Source organism: Megalopta genalis, chromosome 1 (genome assembly GCF_051020955.1).
Source record: "Megalopta genalis isolate 19385.01 chromosome 1, iyMegGena1_principal, whole genome shotgun sequence".
Classification (NCBI taxonomy): domain Eukaryota; kingdom Metazoa; phylum Arthropoda; class Insecta; order Hymenoptera; family Halictidae; genus Megalopta; species Megalopta genalis.
Genome location: NC_135013.1, coordinates 37,034,149 through 37,054,377, shown reverse-complemented (window position 1 = coordinate 37,054,377; position 20,229 = coordinate 37,034,149). Strand labels below are relative to the sequence as shown.

Genomic DNA, 20,229 nt, shown 5'->3' with positions numbered 1-20,229 from the left:
TACTCGTACTTGTCATAAATGCGTAAAATCCTAGTCATGACGATTATATCGTGGACCTTTAGGATGAACGAAAATTCGAAATAAAATAAATTAAAAAAATAATGTTCTGACATCCTCTAATTCTCTCAACCCTTTGCACTCGAATGGCGATTCTGTAGCACCTCTAACAAATGCTACATTATTTTTTAAAGTGATTTCTATATTATTAAATTGGTTTGTATTTAAAAGAGTTGTTAAAAATGTAAGTATTGTGCGAGCTATATACGTTGGTACAAATATCTTAGTTTCGATGTTTTTAAAGTAGCTTCGAGTCCAGTGAGTTAATTTGTCTGTATTTTTAAATAGCATCCACTGGTTCTATCCCTGAATGCATAAAATCGAAGAAGGGACTCTTTACACAGAATAAAAATTGTATTTCTTTATATTCTAGCTTGCTGTTAAATATTGTAAATGTGAACGTGTTTTATTTCATATTTTGTATTAAGGGCCATTGGTGACATTTTGAGCCGTGGAATGCATGGAGCCAGAGAGGTCCGATCACAATCTCTTTATTTTTCACTTACGAATCTTACGGCTAGATTTACATAAAATATAATTAATCAATACAACTGCGCATAGTATACTCGTAACGCCAAGAAAAATATATTGCACGTATGCTACATCTGTGACACTTCGCGTCCCGGTGACTGCAGAAACCTACGGGACATCTGAGGGAGAGGAAAAATGCATTTCTGCGCGCTAAGCTCTCTTTCTCTCTCTCACTCACTCCCCCTCTCTCTCTCCCTCTCTCTCTCTCTCTCTCTCTCTCTCTCTCTCTCTCTCTCTCTCTCTCTCTCTCTCTCTCTCTCTCTCTTTCTTCAACGATGAATTATATCGTTGAGATCATTCTTGAGAAACGAAAGACAATTTTTCTTGCGAACGACACAAACGGTCGGTCTCAGAAATCTTCAAAATCTTCACGAACTCCTCTTTAATTGAGATTTCATCGCGAAGTCACTTGCTCCTCGAAATTACTCCTTGCACCCGCCAATAATTATACAAGCTGTCCCATTTATTTTTATCATAGACGATAACTATATGATTTGGCAAAGAAGGTAACAAAATTCGATAACTAGAAACTAAAAACTAAACTGAAACTAAAAACTCAATCAATTCAATCTCCTCTACCTTTTGAATTAAAAATATTCCAAATTGATCGTAAACAACAGAAGTTAAACAAAACTGTGTTTCGTCTTTCAATGATCTTGACAACAAAAATATAACAATATTCTTAAACCATTCCAACGAACCAACAGTCTCGACGAAATCAAGAAGAACCTAGAACGTTCGAAGTGATCGTGTAAGAAGGGACAGCTCGTATAAAGATTCATTTAAGAAAAATTTCAAATTGTTGAAAAATTACTCTCGGAAAGTTGAACTACGCGTTCGTTTCCTTGAAGAACAGAAAGCCACCCTTCAGGACACTTAGATAAATGCATGAGACGCAAGTTCTTCCGGAAACGAATGACGATCGATCCCGAAGGGTCCCAATTGTCTCGTTCAAGGTTCGCCGTACAACGTGTGGGTAACGGGTAAAATATATAATAATCGAACGTTCTTAATGCAGCGTCGATTCTCTTCGCACCCTGTATAAATTGTTTCGAGGTCTCGTCCCCAGCCACTTGTCCGTAAAAAATATATACACAGCTGTCGAGTTTATTTACACGCGTACAAATAAATAAGTTACGTCATAGAAATACTTACTAAGTAACGATGTCTATGCAAGAATATATCTCTAGGGGGTAAATTCATGGTTCCGTCGAGCGGGTCGACGATCTATCGTTAACCTGTACACAGTTAATACATATAGAAATACGTTCATCCGCGAAATCGTCGTGCTCACAGCAACGAGTAGGAGGATTTGCGGTCGCGTTTCTTGTGTAGGGATTGGGCACAGAGATGGGCAAATTGATTAACACTGCACCTACCGAGCACGAAATCTATCCGATTATTTATAAAAATAACAAGGTTCGGATTTTCATCGATTTTTATCGCAACGTGTGCTCCGCGAAGAAATCATCGAACATCCTTAGAATTCGAACAATTGCGAAACAGAAAACGTGAGACTAGGTAGGTATAGCGTTAATTCGATACAAATTGTCTAATTGTAAGTTCCAGTCGTTCTACTTCTGACTGTCTAAACACACATAAACGTCGATCAATAGTAAATAAATGGCTGCTTGGGATATATCGGGGTAACTATAGCCTCTATTGCCACTGTAAAACACGTAGAATTATTCCCATTGATTTTATAGTCTAACGGAGCTTAGACTTTGCAAAATCGTTATAAATTATGTCTCTCGAGAATCACATCTTTACAGACACGAACCATTTACTTCCTATCAATCTAATACTCGATCAAACAAAAATTGTAGTAAGCCAGATCTCTCTACCTCCGGTGTAACGTTTTGCCCATTTCTGGTTAGAGGAGGTATGATAATTCCTGGGATGCTCACCCGTTGGAGTAAAAAAATACAAGAGAAAGAGGGTCGCTTTCTTTTTTCCAGGTGATTGTAGGCGCACACGTGGACTCTGTGAAAGCAGGATACTTCTCTAACGAGATTCTACAACGGCCTCGTTTCAATTATACGGCGCGCGAAACGCTGGCGAATTCGTCGCTTCGCGTTAATATCTGCTCGTCCTTTTCTCTGTTACATCAAAGACACTCTCTCCAAACACGCTATATTTACTCCTTGGAAAATCCCTAGCCGTGGCCGTAACGAAAAGCACAAAAACGGGGCGACTCCTGAAACGCGCTGTTCTCAGTTCCAAAGATAATAAACAATACGAGCTGATCTTTTGAGGTATGAGGCAGTGCGAAAGTAATCTCAATCTGGAATACAGTCTGTAATCGACTACTTCGTAATCATAGAATTCACAACTCTTCATCTTGGCTCGCCAAGATCGAAAGCTTGACAATCGTTTCAATTCACAAAACGTGGAGAAACCACAAGGGGAGGAGACAATATGAAGTAACAAGAAAACAGTACTCGAGTGGTAACACAGACAGTTTTAAATACTCCAAGACACGGGTACTCTGCAACGGGTTACGGCCACGTATACCCTAACTGTCTATTAATATCTTCAGGAACTTTCGTTATCGAGTCACTTCATTAATATATCATTTGATAAGGCAAACGACCGCCTTCGTCTTCGACCATCTTCCGGTACAGAAACAAATTCTCTATCGAGAAACCAAACTCCCCAAAAAGTTATCCAATCTCAACGATTGCCAGAACCGTCGAGTTACAAAAAAATCGTCGTCAAACGTTGTCAAAAATTTCATTCGCTCTGGTCGGTTCGATGAGGACGAAAAGAAGCCAGCGTTATCCAAGGGTTCGCAATGAAAGCGTGTGCTTCGAAGCACTTTAGACGGAACTGGTTTTCGGTAAGGGCTTCAGCTTCACCTCCCGACGCTGTTCATGGTACTCCTGGAAGCAGGGCACGATACAGAGGTTCGCCTGGCACTCTGGACAATGGTACTTCGTCTTTCGACGGAGTATTCTTCCGTGAGCGTCGATCGTGTTCCAGCAATGGTTGCAGCCCAACGCTGGACCAGGACGCAAAACTGGACAGTGACCTAGCCGCTGATCGCTCAGAGTCTCTCTGATGTCCCTGCTTGTGGTCTGCAACAAATTCGTTAACGAAAATTACTTTCGCGAATCCAGAACATTTTTCGATCTACGTGAGTTGCTAACGTTGGTTCCAAACAACTCTGCTACAGATGTTAACTTTAACACTAAACCCACCAAGCCGGTAAAATAATCGATCTCACATTCTGTATTTTAAAATTACTGAAGCTATAAAGACTTTTTCATAGGAAATGATTGAATACATTTCTTAAATCTATGTATTTATTATAATAAAAATTGTGGAAAGTCTAAATAAATTCAGTCTTATCATTCTTACACTTTTAATGCTCGATAGGTTTAGTGTTAATGTACAAATGTTATAATTTCTCTAGTAGCTCGAAGATTCATTGAGCCAGAGGCAAGGATCCTGCGTTAATAATCACCTGAGGGGAAGATGAGCTTCGTATGAGCTCACTGGTCTTCACTGCTCTGAGCCCAGACGTGGACCCGGCAGCCTCGGGTGAGGCTGTCGACGGTTCTTCCGATATTTCCTGTTCCGTTTTAACGACGGGTGCCGGCTCGACGACTATCGAGGGGCTGGTCGTCCTCCTGGGGAACTCAGGGTTCGAGTGCTGCCTATGGATCCACACGTTGCCGCTTGTGGATTGTTGCTGATTGGACAGAAGCGGGTGAGAGTGTTGCTTCGTCAGATAGGACGGCTGCGGCACTGTCAACAGGTTCGCCGAGGTGGTCACCGCTAACAGGTTCGACTGGTTCACAACGATCGATGGTGGAGGCGAAGAGATCCGGGACTCCTCCCAGGATTTTGATGTCTGGAGTAGATTCAAGGTTGGCGTGCTCATCGACAAGGAGACGATGTGCGGCGAGCAGCCCTCACTGTCCGGGGATAAGTGATTCGGCTCCTTCTTCACGCGGGGCTGACGCATTAGTAGCCGGCATCTTTTGGGGCCCGCTGCTTTGCACACTACTGGAATGAGAAAGTTGAGAGTCGGGTGAATGATGAAGACTCTTTGTCGGTAAGACTGTAAAGGCCTGTAGAGTAGGAGTTTATGGTGACGCTAAGATGTAATTTCGAATGTTTTTTAAATAGTGGATGGAGATCTATCGCGAAGTGCGATCTCTCAGCTTTGTTTTAAGCTATCAAAAGTTTAAATATTCGTACGGGGAGACATTTTAAAACTGATTCGAAATGACCTCTTAAGACGCAGACATTCTCCTGCGAGCTATTGATTACGATTTATCGATTTTCAAAATGCTTACGAATCTTTCCTTAAACCTAAATAAATTTATCAGAAAGTGCGATTTTGCAGCTTTAGTTCGAGCCCTCAAATGTTCAAAAATTCCCACGACAGTCATCGAAATTTTCTTCGATGAAATCGCGATCATAGAATCCTAAAACTTTATATATCTCTATCGCGAATTAATCTAAAATTATGCAAAGTATAGGCGAAGATTGTGCGATTTTTCTATTAAATGCCAGATTATTGAGACGAGGTTGAAAACAACGTGGATACACACATCGAAGCAGTAAAGCGCATGAAAGAAATGCAGGTGCAAGACAGCTGATGTGCAGCGATCTACTCGCATGAAATGATAAAAACAATTCTTTTGTCATCTGGAACAAACATCGACGATAAAACAACCATATAGGAACTTACTTATTGATATGCGGGCACAGATAAACGTTGCAATTTCATTTGTTCTGATCCTCGAAGATTTTAAACGAAACTTTATTTTCATTACCAAAGTTGCTACATAAATAAAGATCTAAAAAGACGGTTAGCTTACGTCTTACGTGAACGAAGTTACGCCCGACCAGAAACAACTTTGATTAGCTCCCCCGTCGCCTCCGCTCATAAAAGACGTTATACATAACATCGACACAATAAATTCGATCATCTGCATATAAAATTCGTACCGATTAAACTAGTCTCTCGCTCGTTTCACCGATGGAGCGTCACGCGTAGGTCTGTATACATCTGTGATCAACACTTTTTCTCGTCGATGCACCTATATATATATATATATGTTCATCTATTACTCTTTGTACAGATGTGAAAAGAAAAGGTGGATCTCGCACGGTGTACACACGATAATCAGCAAGCCGGTTGATTACGGCCGCTGATAATACACATATCAGCATGATAGCTCGTGTATGCTTCAAATGCGACCATTAACGCAAGGTTCACCGAATCTTCCTAAAGATCCGATGATTTTCGAGCGATCCTATTTCTTCAGTTATTCGATCTCTGAAAGGAAGACGATAACAAAATTGCCATTTTCCACGAAGTTAAGTACGTGCATATAATAGAATACAAGAATAGGTCCTCGCCGCGGTTGTTTCAAATGCAATTGTAGAAATCGTGTGAAGTAACTAAACGATACTCGTTCGCACGGCTGATGAATTGTGTATGCTCGGATGATCAATGATATTTACAATCGTTATTTAAATTTATTACCCCTAGTTGAGTACTAAACGGGACACAGGTCCCTGAATATATTCTAGCGCCCTAATTACATATCAATTTCAGGATAATCCGTCGATGCTATCAACATAACGGAAACATAAACGTTTTATAAATAATCTCTTCGTTCGAAATCAAAAGTTAAACGAGAACAATTTCTTCGACGTAAATGAATGATAAGGTGGTCGTATCGTAGAGCTGTTTCTCAATACATGCATTACTTTATTACTTTTATAAGTTTGCAATGTATAGCCATAAACGCGTAACAAAACAATTTCACCTATATACATATTATGTATTACACGTCTATTAAGATAATGCATACATAGGAAAACATCTTAATATAAAACGTTCACGATTGCTTGTATTGCACTTCGATCCGGTGACGACTAACGTAATTAAAAAAGCCTATAAAATTTCTCATCGTACCCTGTAACCTGTTACATTCACACATCCGGGCGTACCAACAAGATTTAATATTTTCAAAGGTAAATTCTAAGCGTAATTGAAAATACAAAAGATCCGTTTGTGCTGCACTCATTTACAAATTAATATGGTACACCCACGTGGCTGAATTTTTCGTATGGGATTGTTGTGTAGAATTTGTGTATAAGACCCACGAAACAACTGATCGTCTGTAATACATGTATTGACGGCAGATCCTGTTCTAATTTTATCCGTTCGTGGATAAGTAATCGTTAGTTTCCGTAATATTAACTGTGTGCTAATATACATGGTATATTCATCTAACTAATCGTTTTCGTACCGCTACTTTTATTCATTATGTACAAAAGTTATACGACGCCGGCGGGCCGGCTGAAGTTGGTCGAACGCAAACGGCCGACGCGCACCGACAATAAGGACGATAGAAACGTTAAATTATGAATAAAAAGTATTCTTCCATAGCTCGTCTATAAACATCTGAAACCGTAAACGAATGCGCTCTATATCTGATCGCGCGATTTAGATCCAAAACGATACGTTTCAACAGAAGGAACCTCTTTCAGAACTCGTTCTGCCTGCGCCCGGTAATTCCGGAAGGAGACAAAACTGCGGTCAATAAAAGCATGTCCTTAGAACTCGTTGACTGTCCCATAAAAGTTCTTAAACGTTCGAAAATGCCTGGGTCCATTTAGATCCTCAGACATGAACATTGGAAGCGTATTAATCGATATTTTAATGGTTGTACTATGTATATTTACAAGAATCATTCTGTTCTTCGTGAGACAATCCTAAAAGAGATTCAAACGTATTAGAAACTGCTTAACAGTTGATCTTTGATTTTAAAAAGGCTAAAACAATGATGTAGATATACTTGGTCAGTACATAAACGAGACGAAGAGTTAAAACATAAATTAGTGATTTCATTGTACGTATATCCTTTTTGTAAATAAATATATACATGAAAAATAAATAGTAGGAAATCTTCTTAATGGTAGTGGAAAAAGTAAACGAGTTCTAGCATTAGCTAACAATGACATACTTCGTTGAACGCGTGTACACTAATGTAAAAAACTTGTGGTGTATAAAGTACGAACCGACACCCTCCCGCCCTTTCTTGAGATCCGTTGTTATTTTCATGTTTCCTATAGTTATGTACGAGTACATGTAGGCAAAAGATATCTAAAAACCATGTGTCTTTGCGTTTGACAAGTCACGATGCATGCGTGTACTCGTGGTCGTAAGGCAAAACAACATAAGTCACAAGATTGCATTTTGGAGACGTTGCCATTTATGGTTTTGATCAATTCATTATCGTTGCCAATCCAAAAAACACATGTTTGATCACGACCCTCATATACTTCTCCAGTAAAACTTCCCATTTTTATGTTTCAGATACAATAGTCTTCCATTTCCCTGTAATTTTGTCGTAGTTTAATATATTTCTTCAAAATATGAGATTACGAATGAAACACACAACTGCTCCAATTAAGAACTAAATGAATTCTGATCAAGACTGTTCATTAATATTAACAATAATTTTGATTTCGTTTCCCAAAGATGTACCATCAAATTATTTTGGATTCTCTCCAGCTACAATTAGTGAAGATAAGAAAAAATGCATCATGTTAATTGCAGTTGGCTCGATGAGAGAAAATATGATTAACAAAATGTCAAGAAACGCACTTTGGTATAAAAGAGACCATTGGTCGTTTTCACTCGAAAGGCACTGTGATTACTCTAGCACGAATGAGAATTGCCATACCTCCTGATGGGGGTGCTGTACCTCTTAACTATTATCGGAGAGTGTATGAGGGTATAGATTATGCAACTAAATCTCAACTTATATCTCAATTAAATAACTTAAAATCGTTCAAATGACTTAAGGTTTGCCTTAAAACAACAGCTATTCCAAAGTTTGTCACAAAGTCAGTGTTACTGGAACAGTTGATGCGTTTGTGACCACGCGGGGATCTAATACTTTTCAAGCTCGTCTATACAAGTGCCCACGGCACCCGTGTTATGGCAGGCTCACATCGCGTTGTAATTAACGCCGTGCAAATTGATCGGCATCGTTGTGCTGGGCAACGCGTAGTCCGTGTGCCTGCTGTCGATGTAACCACTCAGCATCGTGTGTGGACTGTGGGTGGTCAGCATAGTGTGCGTGCTGTGGGTGTTGTGTGTGCTGTGCGGAGTAGTGGGTGGGCCCATTGGCGTAGGGCTCTGCGAGTTAACAGGTTGCGCGGACTGGGCTGGCGGCGGTGAGGAGTTCACTTCCTGTTTGACCCGGGACTTCAAACTGGGCCGATTGTTCGGATAACCGCGCTTCTTGTACTCTAGCCAGAGCGTCCGGTTGTTGACACCGAACATCCTAGCTGCCTTACAGAATCCTATGCCGCCGTAACGGACTGCGTCTAACGCTCTGATAAAGTTCTCGTCCGCCTGTGGATTCGTCGATCGTTTCCTTTTAATTGCGGTCTGCGGACTGGCACACGGGCTCTGGCAGTTACTTGGGCACTGAACGGACGGCGACGGGCCGCTCGACGTCGCGTGCTGCAACGTCCCGTGCGACGGGTTCGGATAATTCGTCAGGGCGCAACTGGAACCAGTCGTGCTGGTACCAGAGTACTGATCGCTGATGGTCGAGGAAGCTGTTATTTCGGGCGTGGTAAAAGCTGATGATGCTTGGATCGACAGATTCGTTTGACACGAGGACAGAGCGAAACGTGGATATGTGTGCTCCATTATAGTCCATTGCAATCCTGCGGAACAGACCGGTTCATCTTTGGTCAGAGCACAGGAATTAATTCGACTGGCTAATATTATGTATGTTTTCGTTAAATGTAATGATAAGTACTAATTATGTGTGTGTTTGAGGAATGTACGTTTAGTTGAGAAAAATTGATACTTCTAGGCGTTGCTGAATATATATTTTGTATAGCAGAGATGTTCGAAATAATAGCTAAAATTGATAAATCAAAAGTGAATTTACAAGAATCTATTGAAATTAAATTAGCTAAACAATTGTCTAGTTCGAAGGAGAAGTAATGCTTTATGCTACTATATGAACGTGTGGAAAAAGAAGAAACAATGCTAAGCTGTAAGCAGAAAAGAATGGAAAGATATATGTAAAAGTCTGTGAATGTAATGGTAAATATATGAATATATCGAGGATAGAATCGTGGCATGGCACAGATACATTTTAAAGCACATCATCTTCCATTTTCAAGTATCAAAGAAGAGTATAACTTTGTTAAATCGTAGGACAGAGCAAGGCACACATACACACTTGACAATGTTAAAAAGGGGTGATTCGCTGTCCTCTGAAGAACATTATACATTGTGTGCTATGTATCTGTGTACCATGATGAATTTCATGAATGAGACTAGCCTTGAAAATATTGCACAACCAATTTTCATTTCTTTTCTCTTTTTTCCCGGTACTTTCGCTCTATTTTCATGTCAAACGTCTGTTGATTTTCCTTGTGCAGTACATTTAAACGCATCTGTGCCAGCATATAATGTGTGTAAGTTTTGTTTCTTTCAACATGCAATTTCGATACCCACCACACTTGGTATAGATTGCATGTAACTACTAAATTACAGAGATATTTTGTGTGAAAGATACATTTCATGCATTGTTCGCTACATACTAAAATAATTCAGTATTCCAATATGAAATTATTAACTGTAATCATACAGATGTACAATACATCAAGAAAAAAGACACAATAATTCTCACTTTTTAACTGTTTTTTGCACCATACAATTGTACACCTTTAATTGGTATTACAAATGCTGATATCACTTCCAATGTTGTTCTCAATGATTTAACAGATATCTATCACAGAAACAGTATGATCTGTGCTTCAAAAATTACATTAATTCATGCAGCATAAAAAGAAGAAGCAGCATAATTTTAATTAACCCTCTTGCGCTGGAAATTAATTAATCGTCCGCGACGAAACTGTCCAAAATAATTGAAAACGAGCTATTACTTGAAATTGCATTTATACTCATTTTAAATAAATTGCGTATTAAAAATGTATATAATTACACTATTTAGATAAATATAGACAAGATTAACAGTGTAATAAAAGATTTTATTAATAATTTGATACAGTATGATAAGTTTCAAAACAATGCGGCATGTGCAATGCAACGAGACATTTCTTACACTCCCAAGTGGTTTCACTGCGTTTACCATGTTTCGCACATACCTTACACCTTCTTTGAGGTCTTGGTTTACCTTTTGTGGGTGGAATGTTTATAGGAAAATGTCCCCATTGTTTTGCTTGCAGACGTAGTGGTGTATAATCTACAGATTGCATGTTATTACCATCTTAGAAAACAGTAACAAGCGACGCGTGTAGAATATCTTTCTCAGTTTGGTAGTAAACAATAATCGGCGTGCGTAGCACATCATTCCAGCGCAAGAGATTAATGTAATATTAATCCTGCTTGTCTACACTAATCTGCCCAGATGTATATGAACCTCCCTTACATTGTTTGATATCCCTGATTGAGTTTCTTATAATAACATCTGCCTCTGCATATACAACAAAAGATTACTTACCTTGATGTGCGGGTGGTTGTGAAGAAACTGAACTCTGTGCAACATTCCCCCCAGATTGTTGGCTTACATCCTGTATTGAACCATCACTTTGTGCTGGTGTTGCAGCAGAACTGTTCTCCATATTGCTCATCTAAAGTAAATTATGCCATGAAATATTCCACAGTTACTGAAGAAGTACAAATGCCAATGTAATAAGCTTACAATTGATATTTGATCCTCATCGATGCTGCCTTGAGATTCTGTGTTAGTATTCACGGGTCTCCTAAGATTTTCACCAGTTTCTTGTGTGACAATCAAAGGTTCTGGTTTTACAATATTGGTAGCAACTAAAGTAATTTCATTTATCTCTTCTGGTTTATCACCAGATCCAGATGTAGAACATGTAGATGATTTTCTTAATCTCTTCCTACGAAATGATGGTGATAATGGCGATGGACTGGGGGAACAAGATTCACCACGATCCCCTCCACCAGTTTCGCTACCAGCGCTTGGCCACTTTGTTAAGGACGGTGTGTGCATTTCTGCTAAACCTTTTATCTTTAAACTCTCTGCAGTCTATTAAAAAAGAAAAAACATAAAACAATTGCGTTATCACAGATTATTTAATGAAATTATAATTTTAAAATGCTATATACCTTTATGATCGATGGTAATTGATCCTGTGATATGTTTACTTCACCGTAATACATAAAGTCAACCATAATCTTTAAATCCGAAAACTTTACATCCTTCAATATCACAATTGGATGTTGACAGGGATTAACGGTGAACAATGACTGAAAATATGTACTGCATGCTGACAAAACAACTTTGTGTGCCTGAAGCTGTCTACCTTCTGCAGCCAGTGTCACATCCACCAGGGTCTCGTTGTTCAACAAATTTGAGAACACCGAAATGAAATTCGGTTGATGATTGTTCCACCGCAAACAGAACTGTTGCATCGACATTTTGATATACTTGCAATTCTATACCTGCAAAGCCATTGATCCCACAGTAAATTGCATTGTTTGTATCTCGTAAATGGAAGAGAAATGATGTGACAACAGTGACAATTGTACAAAATGTACAAAACAGTACTTGTAAACATCAGACTGTAGTCAACATACGGTACGCTCAAACAATGTAAGATATGTACACATATATCTACAACACGATCTGCAGTTGTTTTTTTTACACGAACGAACTTAATCGCAAGACAGACAGTGTCAGACAGTCTTGTTATCGACACGAACTCCGACAGAACACGCGAGTTGATCCTGCGATCAAGCAAGTTATCATTCTTTCGAAAACATACGTGCCGCTCGTCAAATCGACAAGGCGGGTTATGAACCGTGTTTCACAGAGACGCGGAAGATAAATACCAATGTACACGACAATACGGTTACGATCTAGCCAAACACACAACAAATATAGACCTGCCACCGGGATGATCGGAGAAAAAGAACAGACGGAGTTGGGGTTACTCACTTCGTCCAAACAAGGTCCCCGTCGACGGTTGAAAACACTGTCAGGTAACTTCGATCAAGTTGTCACCAGACTGTTCCGAGGTTCGTCGTAAGATCCAGTCTGTTTTTAATTAGGAAAAACAGAGTTCGCTCGTCGCTACCATGGATCCGACGAAATTTTCCACAACAGACTCACTAGTGACGCTTGTGTAATTCAGAAATGACGTCATAGGCAAAAATGACGAGGCTAGGACGGCGTGCGTGAAACCCTCCCGAGAACTCGCGGCGACATGTGTTTTGACGTTTCGCGACGAATTTCTCGTGAAATCGACAAATACGAGATCTTATCAACGTGCGTCCTTAGAAAATCTACCTTGATCAATATAGCGGCCGGTTATTAGTGACATCTGGCGAGGATCTGTCAAGCACGACGCTATACCCATCCACGATACAATACTTTTCCGCGCTGCTTCCGCAATCTCTTCCATATAGATATTTCAGTTATATGTACATGACGCAGGATATTAATAAGCATTTCGATCGCTTAAATAGCTGAAGCAACTGTAGATGACGTACAATTGAAACGATCCGTGGTTTATTGAAATTATAAGTATTTTACTTCATCACAAAGATTACATCATATTACACTATGTGTATATGTTCGACAATACAATGGGATATGTTCCATTTCACACAGTGCGACGACAAGGATTGCTATTTAGTCGGTAGAAATGAAAATAAATAAGTAAGTAATAAATAACTTCCATCTCGTCGAAACCGTTAAGTTCAGAACTGACGAAAATCAAAAGGGCACCTCTTGCATATGAACCAACAATGATTTCTTTTCTTTTCGTGTTGTATGTGATGCTACGAGTGTATACTAATCGATCCGAAATACAATACAGATTTGCTATAGATTTTTGCAAGTTTCTCGTTTTTCGTTGTATATGGGAATGTCAAAAAAAGATGGAATAAAAAAGAAATATAATATATATATATATATACGTTTATAAACACTGAGGTATTTCATTGATGATAAATTGTAGAAACAAGATGCGTGTTGATCCATGCTATGCACTCCTGAATACCACTCGAACACTTAAGGAACTCAGAAATCGAATTTCATCAAATCGCGCTTCGAGGAACGATTCACAGTACAAGAACAAGAATTTCTGTCATCACCTTAACCGCGAATGGACCCTTGTTTTTGGGAGGTTGTACTTATTGTTACATAACAATGTTAATTTGACTCGTCAAAGTTCTCATATAACAATCTGTTACCTTAAATTTTGATATAGCGATATATAGCATGCCTCATAACACGTGGACCTGTATTTAAAAGCGAACCCGTTATATTTCCTTTGTGCACGATCCCGATGACCATAGTCACTTTAAACCACGTCCTAGTTTTATGAAACACTCTATATCTATAAATTTCACTCACAAATCTGATCTCTATCCGCTCATCGTTTACTTTCGTCGTTTACTTAATTCACGGAGACACGCTGTTCCTACAAGGTGTTAATGAGCCCTTCAACCTTCAATAAAAAGTAAGTCGTTAATTATGCGTAAATGAGTCACAAGTGTATGATATGTACAAAAATTGTGGTGCGTGTATAACCGCGGTTTCACATTGAACCAGACATCCTTGGAAACAGATTCCACGTACACGCGTAGCATTAACTCCTGAAGTATCTCCATTTCAAAAGAAATAGATAATACATTGATATGTACACAGAATTATTCGTCTTCTTAACATCGAATTGCTATGTAAATACATGTACAATGATTGAGAAAGAAAGGATACCGGGGGAGGGAGGACAATGTCTGATCTTATATGCAAAATCACTTTGAGCGTTATGTACGCAACGTATATAACGCGTGAGTACTAGTGCAAAAGAATTGAACACCCAGCATACTAGGATATTCGTGAGAAAAGACGAACACGTTCGAACATGCGGCGATTCTTCTGTGTTTCGTTCGAAATGAATAATTTCAGTAATACTGTTAGTTTAACCAGTTAACTGCGGCGATCTCTTTGTAAAGCGCCCGCCAGTGTGTGTCGCGATAAGCTCTCGTGTCGCGACGAGTTAGCTCTCAGGAAGTTTTGAATCAAACTCAAATTATTTATAATTTTCATTTGTTTGTTTCATTTCATCTTGATCTATAAACATATTTTAAACATATTAAGATTTACGAATATAATTTAGTTTTCGCCAGAATTATAATTTAAATATCAAATCGACACAAAATTCTGCCACATGATGGATATAGTCGTCAAACACACTTAACTGGTTAATAGGCTTTCACTGCTAGGCCGTGGTTTAGTGACCAGACTCTGTAAGGCTCTTATTTCGTTTTCATTTAAGTTAGGTGGTCCGAATAAAAATTCCCTATGAGAACCCGGATTGGTCAGAAGATCCTGCATGTTCTCGGGGGTTAGAACCAGATAATGCAGAGAAGTTTGAGTTAAATTTACTTTCCTAGCTAAAGTCCCAGTTACGTGGACATCATCGATCCAGAAGTACGGCTCCCTTTGGGCTTCGCGATATAAAAGAAACACGCTATCAGGGGAGTATAATATAGCCCATCCAGCACAGTACACAGGATAATGTCTTCCAGGATATTCCTGGGGCGAGACTCTCCATTTCGAACGCCAGGATCTCTTCACGGTGCCCATGGAGAGGAGGTCGCAAAGGATCAATCGCCTGGCACCCCAAGGTGATAGGTCGCGCGTCAAGAAATCCAACATGGCGGGTATATGAACAAAAACATCGTCGTCTAATTTTAGTATATATTTGGCACCTGAAACAACAGAATAAAGTCAGTCCGAGAATCGTGTGTAGTTGACAACTACCGCTATCAACCCAAACTCGCTTAACACAAACTCGACGCTCAATGCCAGCACATATACATATGTGCATTAATAATCACAGTCTAGATATAAGGTCTTCTATCCTTTTTGTATGTAGATAGAATACTGATTGTAACACAAGAGTCTCCTTATATCTGTGACATGTGATGAGCTTATCACGATTCGTGATGGAAAAAATAATCTTCATCGACCCACGTACCACTTACTTGGACAATGATACGTAACCCACTTCAACGCCATCACATGTTTGTAAGTCATGTTTCTGTAGGCATCGAGAAAGCTGCCTTGTATCAAATCTTTATATTTCCTATTCTCCTGCTCCAGCCTGGTCTGGTACTCACTAGAGGAGCCGACCAGGAATAGGAGCGCTACGTCCGTCGACTGTTGACCCCATGTTTCGCGGACGACATTCCTTTTGAGGAAGTTCTCAGGCGCCGAGTGGACAAGCATCAACAGTAACGGATGCGTGCGATTGCATGGATCGTGGTTGATCGTGAACCTGAAATCTTTGATGTCGATCAGCGTGGATTTGTCACCGAACGAAAGTTCGCTCAGCAAATACGGTTGCGGTGAAGGAGTCACATTCCCAGGAAACAGCAGCAGATAGCCCGGCGCTGTTACACCGCTGGTGTAAGGCGTGAAGGAGCCGGAGCCGTCGATGTGCAGCCAGAACGAGAAGCATCCAGTCAGAGCCAAAGCGACCACAAAGATCAGGGTCCATGGCGACGAAGCGGAGGCATGAAGCCGCCGCTTATCCAGCATACTAACAAAACCCTTTCATCATATGCTGTTCAGCCTGGCTGTAAAAGAAAAACATTTCTTCATTGCATTATCTCTTCAAACATGGGAGTGCTCTACACGTAACATCGCTATCAACCACTTGACTGGCTTACCATTCCTAGACATTGGACACAGAATATTTTATACCCATGTTTTTAAAAGCCACGATTTTCTATAGCAAATTTTTCATTGTTTTCAACGTAAAGATTATTTCTTTCTAAGTCAATAATATTAAATCCACTTTACTATTTGTTTCAAAAAGCTACAATGTCGAGAACACGATTAAATTACGGTATATTAACACATTTATGTTTTTCATGAATATTTCGAGTACACGGGAAATATGATCATCATTCGTTTCATATCCACGTAACGATGAATAAATTTACATAAAATTAATAAAACACGGGTCCGACAACAACGAAACATATTGTAGGAATAATGGATTCAAATTTGTATCTATAATATACGCAGTTCAGTTAAGGTATACGCGATAAGTTGATAGTGGCAATCAAGTGAAAGTATTTAGCGAAATACGAACGACTTTTCTGTGTACCTTGAACTAATGGTTTTGCAATAGCGCATGCATTATCTACAACACTGGAATGCTCCGCGAACGTCCAACTTTCGAAGCAAATGCGAATGCAACTAATCAAATGATAAGTTAGTGCATCGTGGTGAAATAATTGAGCTGTTATTTACTTACAAGTAGAGTCAGTGACTCACAGGTATTAATACACTATTTACTAAGCGCAAATACAAGTGATAAATAGTTACGTAAAATATTTCATACATATTGTATCCGTTACAATATTTATTGATACGTTAACATCAATATACTTATTAATTGTTCGGAATGAATTCGAAAGCGAATCTTTTATTTACAAACAATTATGTTGATTGGTTCATAGAATATTTTATTAAATAACCATATTTACCAAATTGCCGATTTCAAATTTCGAAGATAGCATCCGATGTTTATCGTTTCGAAATCATCGGTCGAATCGACGGAACTGTAAGTAGCCTGAAGAAAATATTGAAAGTGTATTTTTGGATCGCGGGTTTCTACATAGAAACAGTCAAGTACGAAGAACGTTATATGCATGACGTGATGTAGTCTGTAAAAGTTGCATGCGCCTACAGTCAATGATTCATACCACCTTTAACAGACTTACTCGTGGCCCAAGTGATAAGAATTATATACATATGCATATTCACACCTGTATCCACTCAAAGGTAAAAAAAAAAAACTAAAGCGTGTAACAATAGCCGTTAATAATATTTAAGTTCATCTTTACCGTATTGAATATAGTAACGTTAGTTACATTTATTTACAATTAAGCAATACGGTAATACAATACGATAAATACAAAAAACGAAAAAATACATAATGATTCAGGAATAAGTGAGATAAAATAAAACATTATAAACCATACTGCGTGCAAGGTCGAGCTTTTGAATATAAAAAAGACACATTTAGAAGCGAATGTGCCTGTATTGTATATATATATATATATAACATAAATTGTATTTGTTAAATCATGATATTGATGACTATAATTTAAATTTATTGTTTTTCTCGTTCATCTAAATTTAATCTAAAATTTTTCATTTTTGTTCTTGAATTTTTCGATACGTGCTATTCATTTAAGATAAACTGTTTTATTTAGTTATTGATACTGCATATTTGCACATGCATATTTTTATGCATTTGCAACGATTTTAACACTGGACGCGTAGATATTAAACTAATTGATAAGTCGATATTAATTCGACACTAATTCCTTACATAAGAACGATTTGTAACGGAGATAAGAAACAATTTATAATTGATGCCTCCCGCAAACGTTCCGTTTGTTTTGACGAGTCACACAAGCCGTGTCCACCTTGTTCAAACAATCCGTATGATTAAACGTCGACGGTGTGACAGAAACAAGCTGAAAACCGTAACGTTTTGAAAATCGAACTAAACAACTTTTAGAAAGCGACGCGCAGGTAAATAACACTTTCACTCTTGGTATTCTCGTGAAATAAATTTGGATATTTCTAGAATGATTCTACCTCTCGAATCATTGCGACATTATTCACTTGCAAGCAGAGTACAGAACCGACTTACTGTTTTGTAGGCTTCAAACTAACAACAACTAAAGAAGGCAGTGCTACAGCATGCACTAAATAATTTAGTGGAACAGTTTGTAACGGCCAAGGTTCGGGAGAATGGTCAACGTAATTGTTTTTCTTTAGTATTCCGCCGTTCGATGATTCATATTCGTGCACTTTCATCAATTGATGAAAGCTAAGAAAACCGTTGCAACGGTACATCAAAATTAATACGCGTACAAAGATTCGTACGTTGGAATAACGTATCCAACGGCGGTTAGCAGATTTGAATTTTTCAATATCACTTTCAATTGAATATCGTATTCGTTAGTTGATCTCAAAACAAGAAGCAACCCCGAAAAAAAAACAAAAGAATAAGAAATCTATCGAAATTCGCGATCGTCGTTTGGTTGCAAGTCATAAAAGGAAGAAGGAAAAAGAAGGATGCTTATCGACACTTACAACTTACGTGCGGTGAAAAACTCTGGAAGTATCTGTACATCTGTCGTGTCGTCGAGTATTTTATCTTGCACATTCGGCACAAATGGGATCGTAGCGTCGAAATGCAACACGAGCACAGGGTTTTGCGGTTATGTCAGATCAGCGTATTGTTGACGATTCGCCCCGTCCAGGTAGCGGCATATCTCGAAGCTGTTCCCCTGGTAGGGTAGGATCGCAGCGCGCGTCAAACGACTAGGATCACCGCGTGGTGTTTCAACTGTTTTGTTTCTTCTTTTTCCTGACACCCCTCATCTTCTCCTTCCTATTTGTTTGTTTAATCGGTCGCCCTTACGCAGACAAGACGCCACAGACCATGTGTATAAAAATTCGCTAGGAGGTGAAGCCACGGGAGAAGCTGAATTCGACATAGACGAAGTTGGGTCGCAGGACAACGGGTAACATGATGGATATTCCTAGCCTTTCGCGGACGTAGCAACGCCCATTGTATAGCACCCTTCAAAATAGGTTGCACTGCACGCAGGACCATGACATTTTGTAACCGACTACAGGCACTTTGCATTTAATCCCCACTTTCCCCGCTCGATGTAACGGAAATCGCTAAACTGTCCCACTTTTACAATTCAATTTTCTTTCGATAGTCCTGCTTTCCCACGAATATATTTCTTACTAATTATTAATTCTGATCGATTCTCATGTAACTCATATTCTAATTGACATTACGGTGAACTTATTTTTAAGTTGATTTTATTAGAAACATCAGAAGCGCCTCAAACAGTAAGATCCGTAAGCATCCGTGAGCATAGACGAAGTACCACTGTAGATCTACTACCTTACGAACTTTTGTGAATGAAATTCAATATAAAATTCATTCGGGATTTATCTGTTTTTCAATATGAACTCGAATTCTTGTACAATTTTAAATAGATCTGTCGTAAAATATGATCTTCCAGCTTTCGTTTGAGTCGAGAAAAGTGAAAAATTCTCAACGAGAAAACATTAAAATATTATGTTTCATATAAATATTAGTGATTCCTACTGTTTTAAAAATGGCGCCATTTTTATCTACTACAGAATAGCGCCATTGGTCGCGGTGTCAAAACGCTCAAACTGATTGACAATATGATCGACGGAGGAATTCTATTCCTAGAATCATAGCATGGCACCATCTGTGGCAAAATGAATAAATTGGTAAACGAACGACACTGACAGATGAGTGTAGAGTTTAATCCATAGACGACGTATCAGTTTCAGCGTTTTTTCATAGATGGCGATACTCTATTATTCTAAGGGCAAAGATCTTCCGTTGATTAACAATTCGACCATTTTGACACTACGTCCAATGGCACTATTTTGAGATAAATAAAAATAGCGTCATTTTCAAAACGGTAAAAAATTTAGGTTATTTAGTTTGCAAATATTCCAATAATTAATGTGAATAATTAAAAACTAATAA

At 38.8% G+C, this 20,229-nt stretch overlaps 2 protein-coding genes and 2 long non-coding RNA genes across 11 annotated transcripts; 2 read left to right on the top strand and 2 right to left on the bottom strand.

Moving 5' to 3' along the window:
- Window positions 1-532: 532 nt before the first annotated feature.
- On the bottom strand, window positions 533-12,720 carry BtbVII (BTB-protein-VII). Of its 2 annotated transcripts, none has more exons than XM_076527219.1 (6): window positions 12,582-12,720; window positions 11,750-12,085; window positions 11,316-11,669; window positions 11,115-11,244; window positions 4,055-4,599; window positions 533-3,665 (listed from the first exon to the last, which is right to left on the bottom strand). In XM_076527219.1, the coding sequence occupies exons 2-6, from the start codon at window positions 12,059-12,061 to the stop codon at window positions 3,408-3,410; spliced, it is 1,599 nt and encodes a 532-aa protein (XP_076383334.1). In that variant the 5' UTR covers window positions 12,062-12,085; window positions 12,582-12,720; the 3' UTR covers window positions 533-3,407. The 2 variants fall into 2 exon arrangements, with proteins under 2 accessions (XP_076383334.1, XP_076383332.1); XM_076527217.1 differs by lacking the exon at window positions 533-3,665 and adding an exon at window positions 8,574-9,300 and having other exon boundaries at window positions 4,362-4,599.
- On the top strand, window positions 9,240-9,717 carry LOC117218752 (uncharacterized). Its single transcript, XR_004489846.2, has 2 exons — window positions 9,240-9,364; window positions 9,453-9,717. It is a non-coding gene; the product is annotated as an uncharacterized LOC117218752 (long non-coding RNA).
- On the top strand, window positions 12,027-15,395 carry LOC117218751 (uncharacterized). Its single transcript, XR_013035082.1, has 2 exons — window positions 12,027-12,625; window positions 12,695-15,395. It is a non-coding gene; the product is annotated as an uncharacterized LOC117218751 (long non-coding RNA).
- On the bottom strand, window positions 13,133-20,154 carry LOC117218746 (beta-1,3-galactosyltransferase 5). Of its 7 annotated transcripts, none has more exons than XM_033467350.2 (3): window positions 18,777-20,154; window positions 15,641-16,234; window positions 13,133-15,364 (listed from the first exon to the last, which is right to left on the bottom strand). In XM_033467350.2, exons 2-3 carry the CDS (start codon window positions 16,194-16,196, stop codon window positions 14,847-14,849), a joined length of 1,074 nt encoding a protein of 357 aa, XP_033323241.2. In that variant the 5' UTR covers window positions 16,197-16,234; window positions 18,777-20,154; the 3' UTR covers window positions 13,133-14,846. The 7 variants fall into 7 exon arrangements, with proteins under 7 accessions (XP_033323241.2, XP_033323242.2, XP_076383401.1 ...); XM_033467351.2 differs by having other exon boundaries at window positions 18,784-20,154; XM_076527286.1 differs by lacking the exon at window positions 18,777-20,154 and adding an exon at window positions 18,331-18,662.
- Window positions 20,155-20,229: the final 75 nt, after the last annotated feature.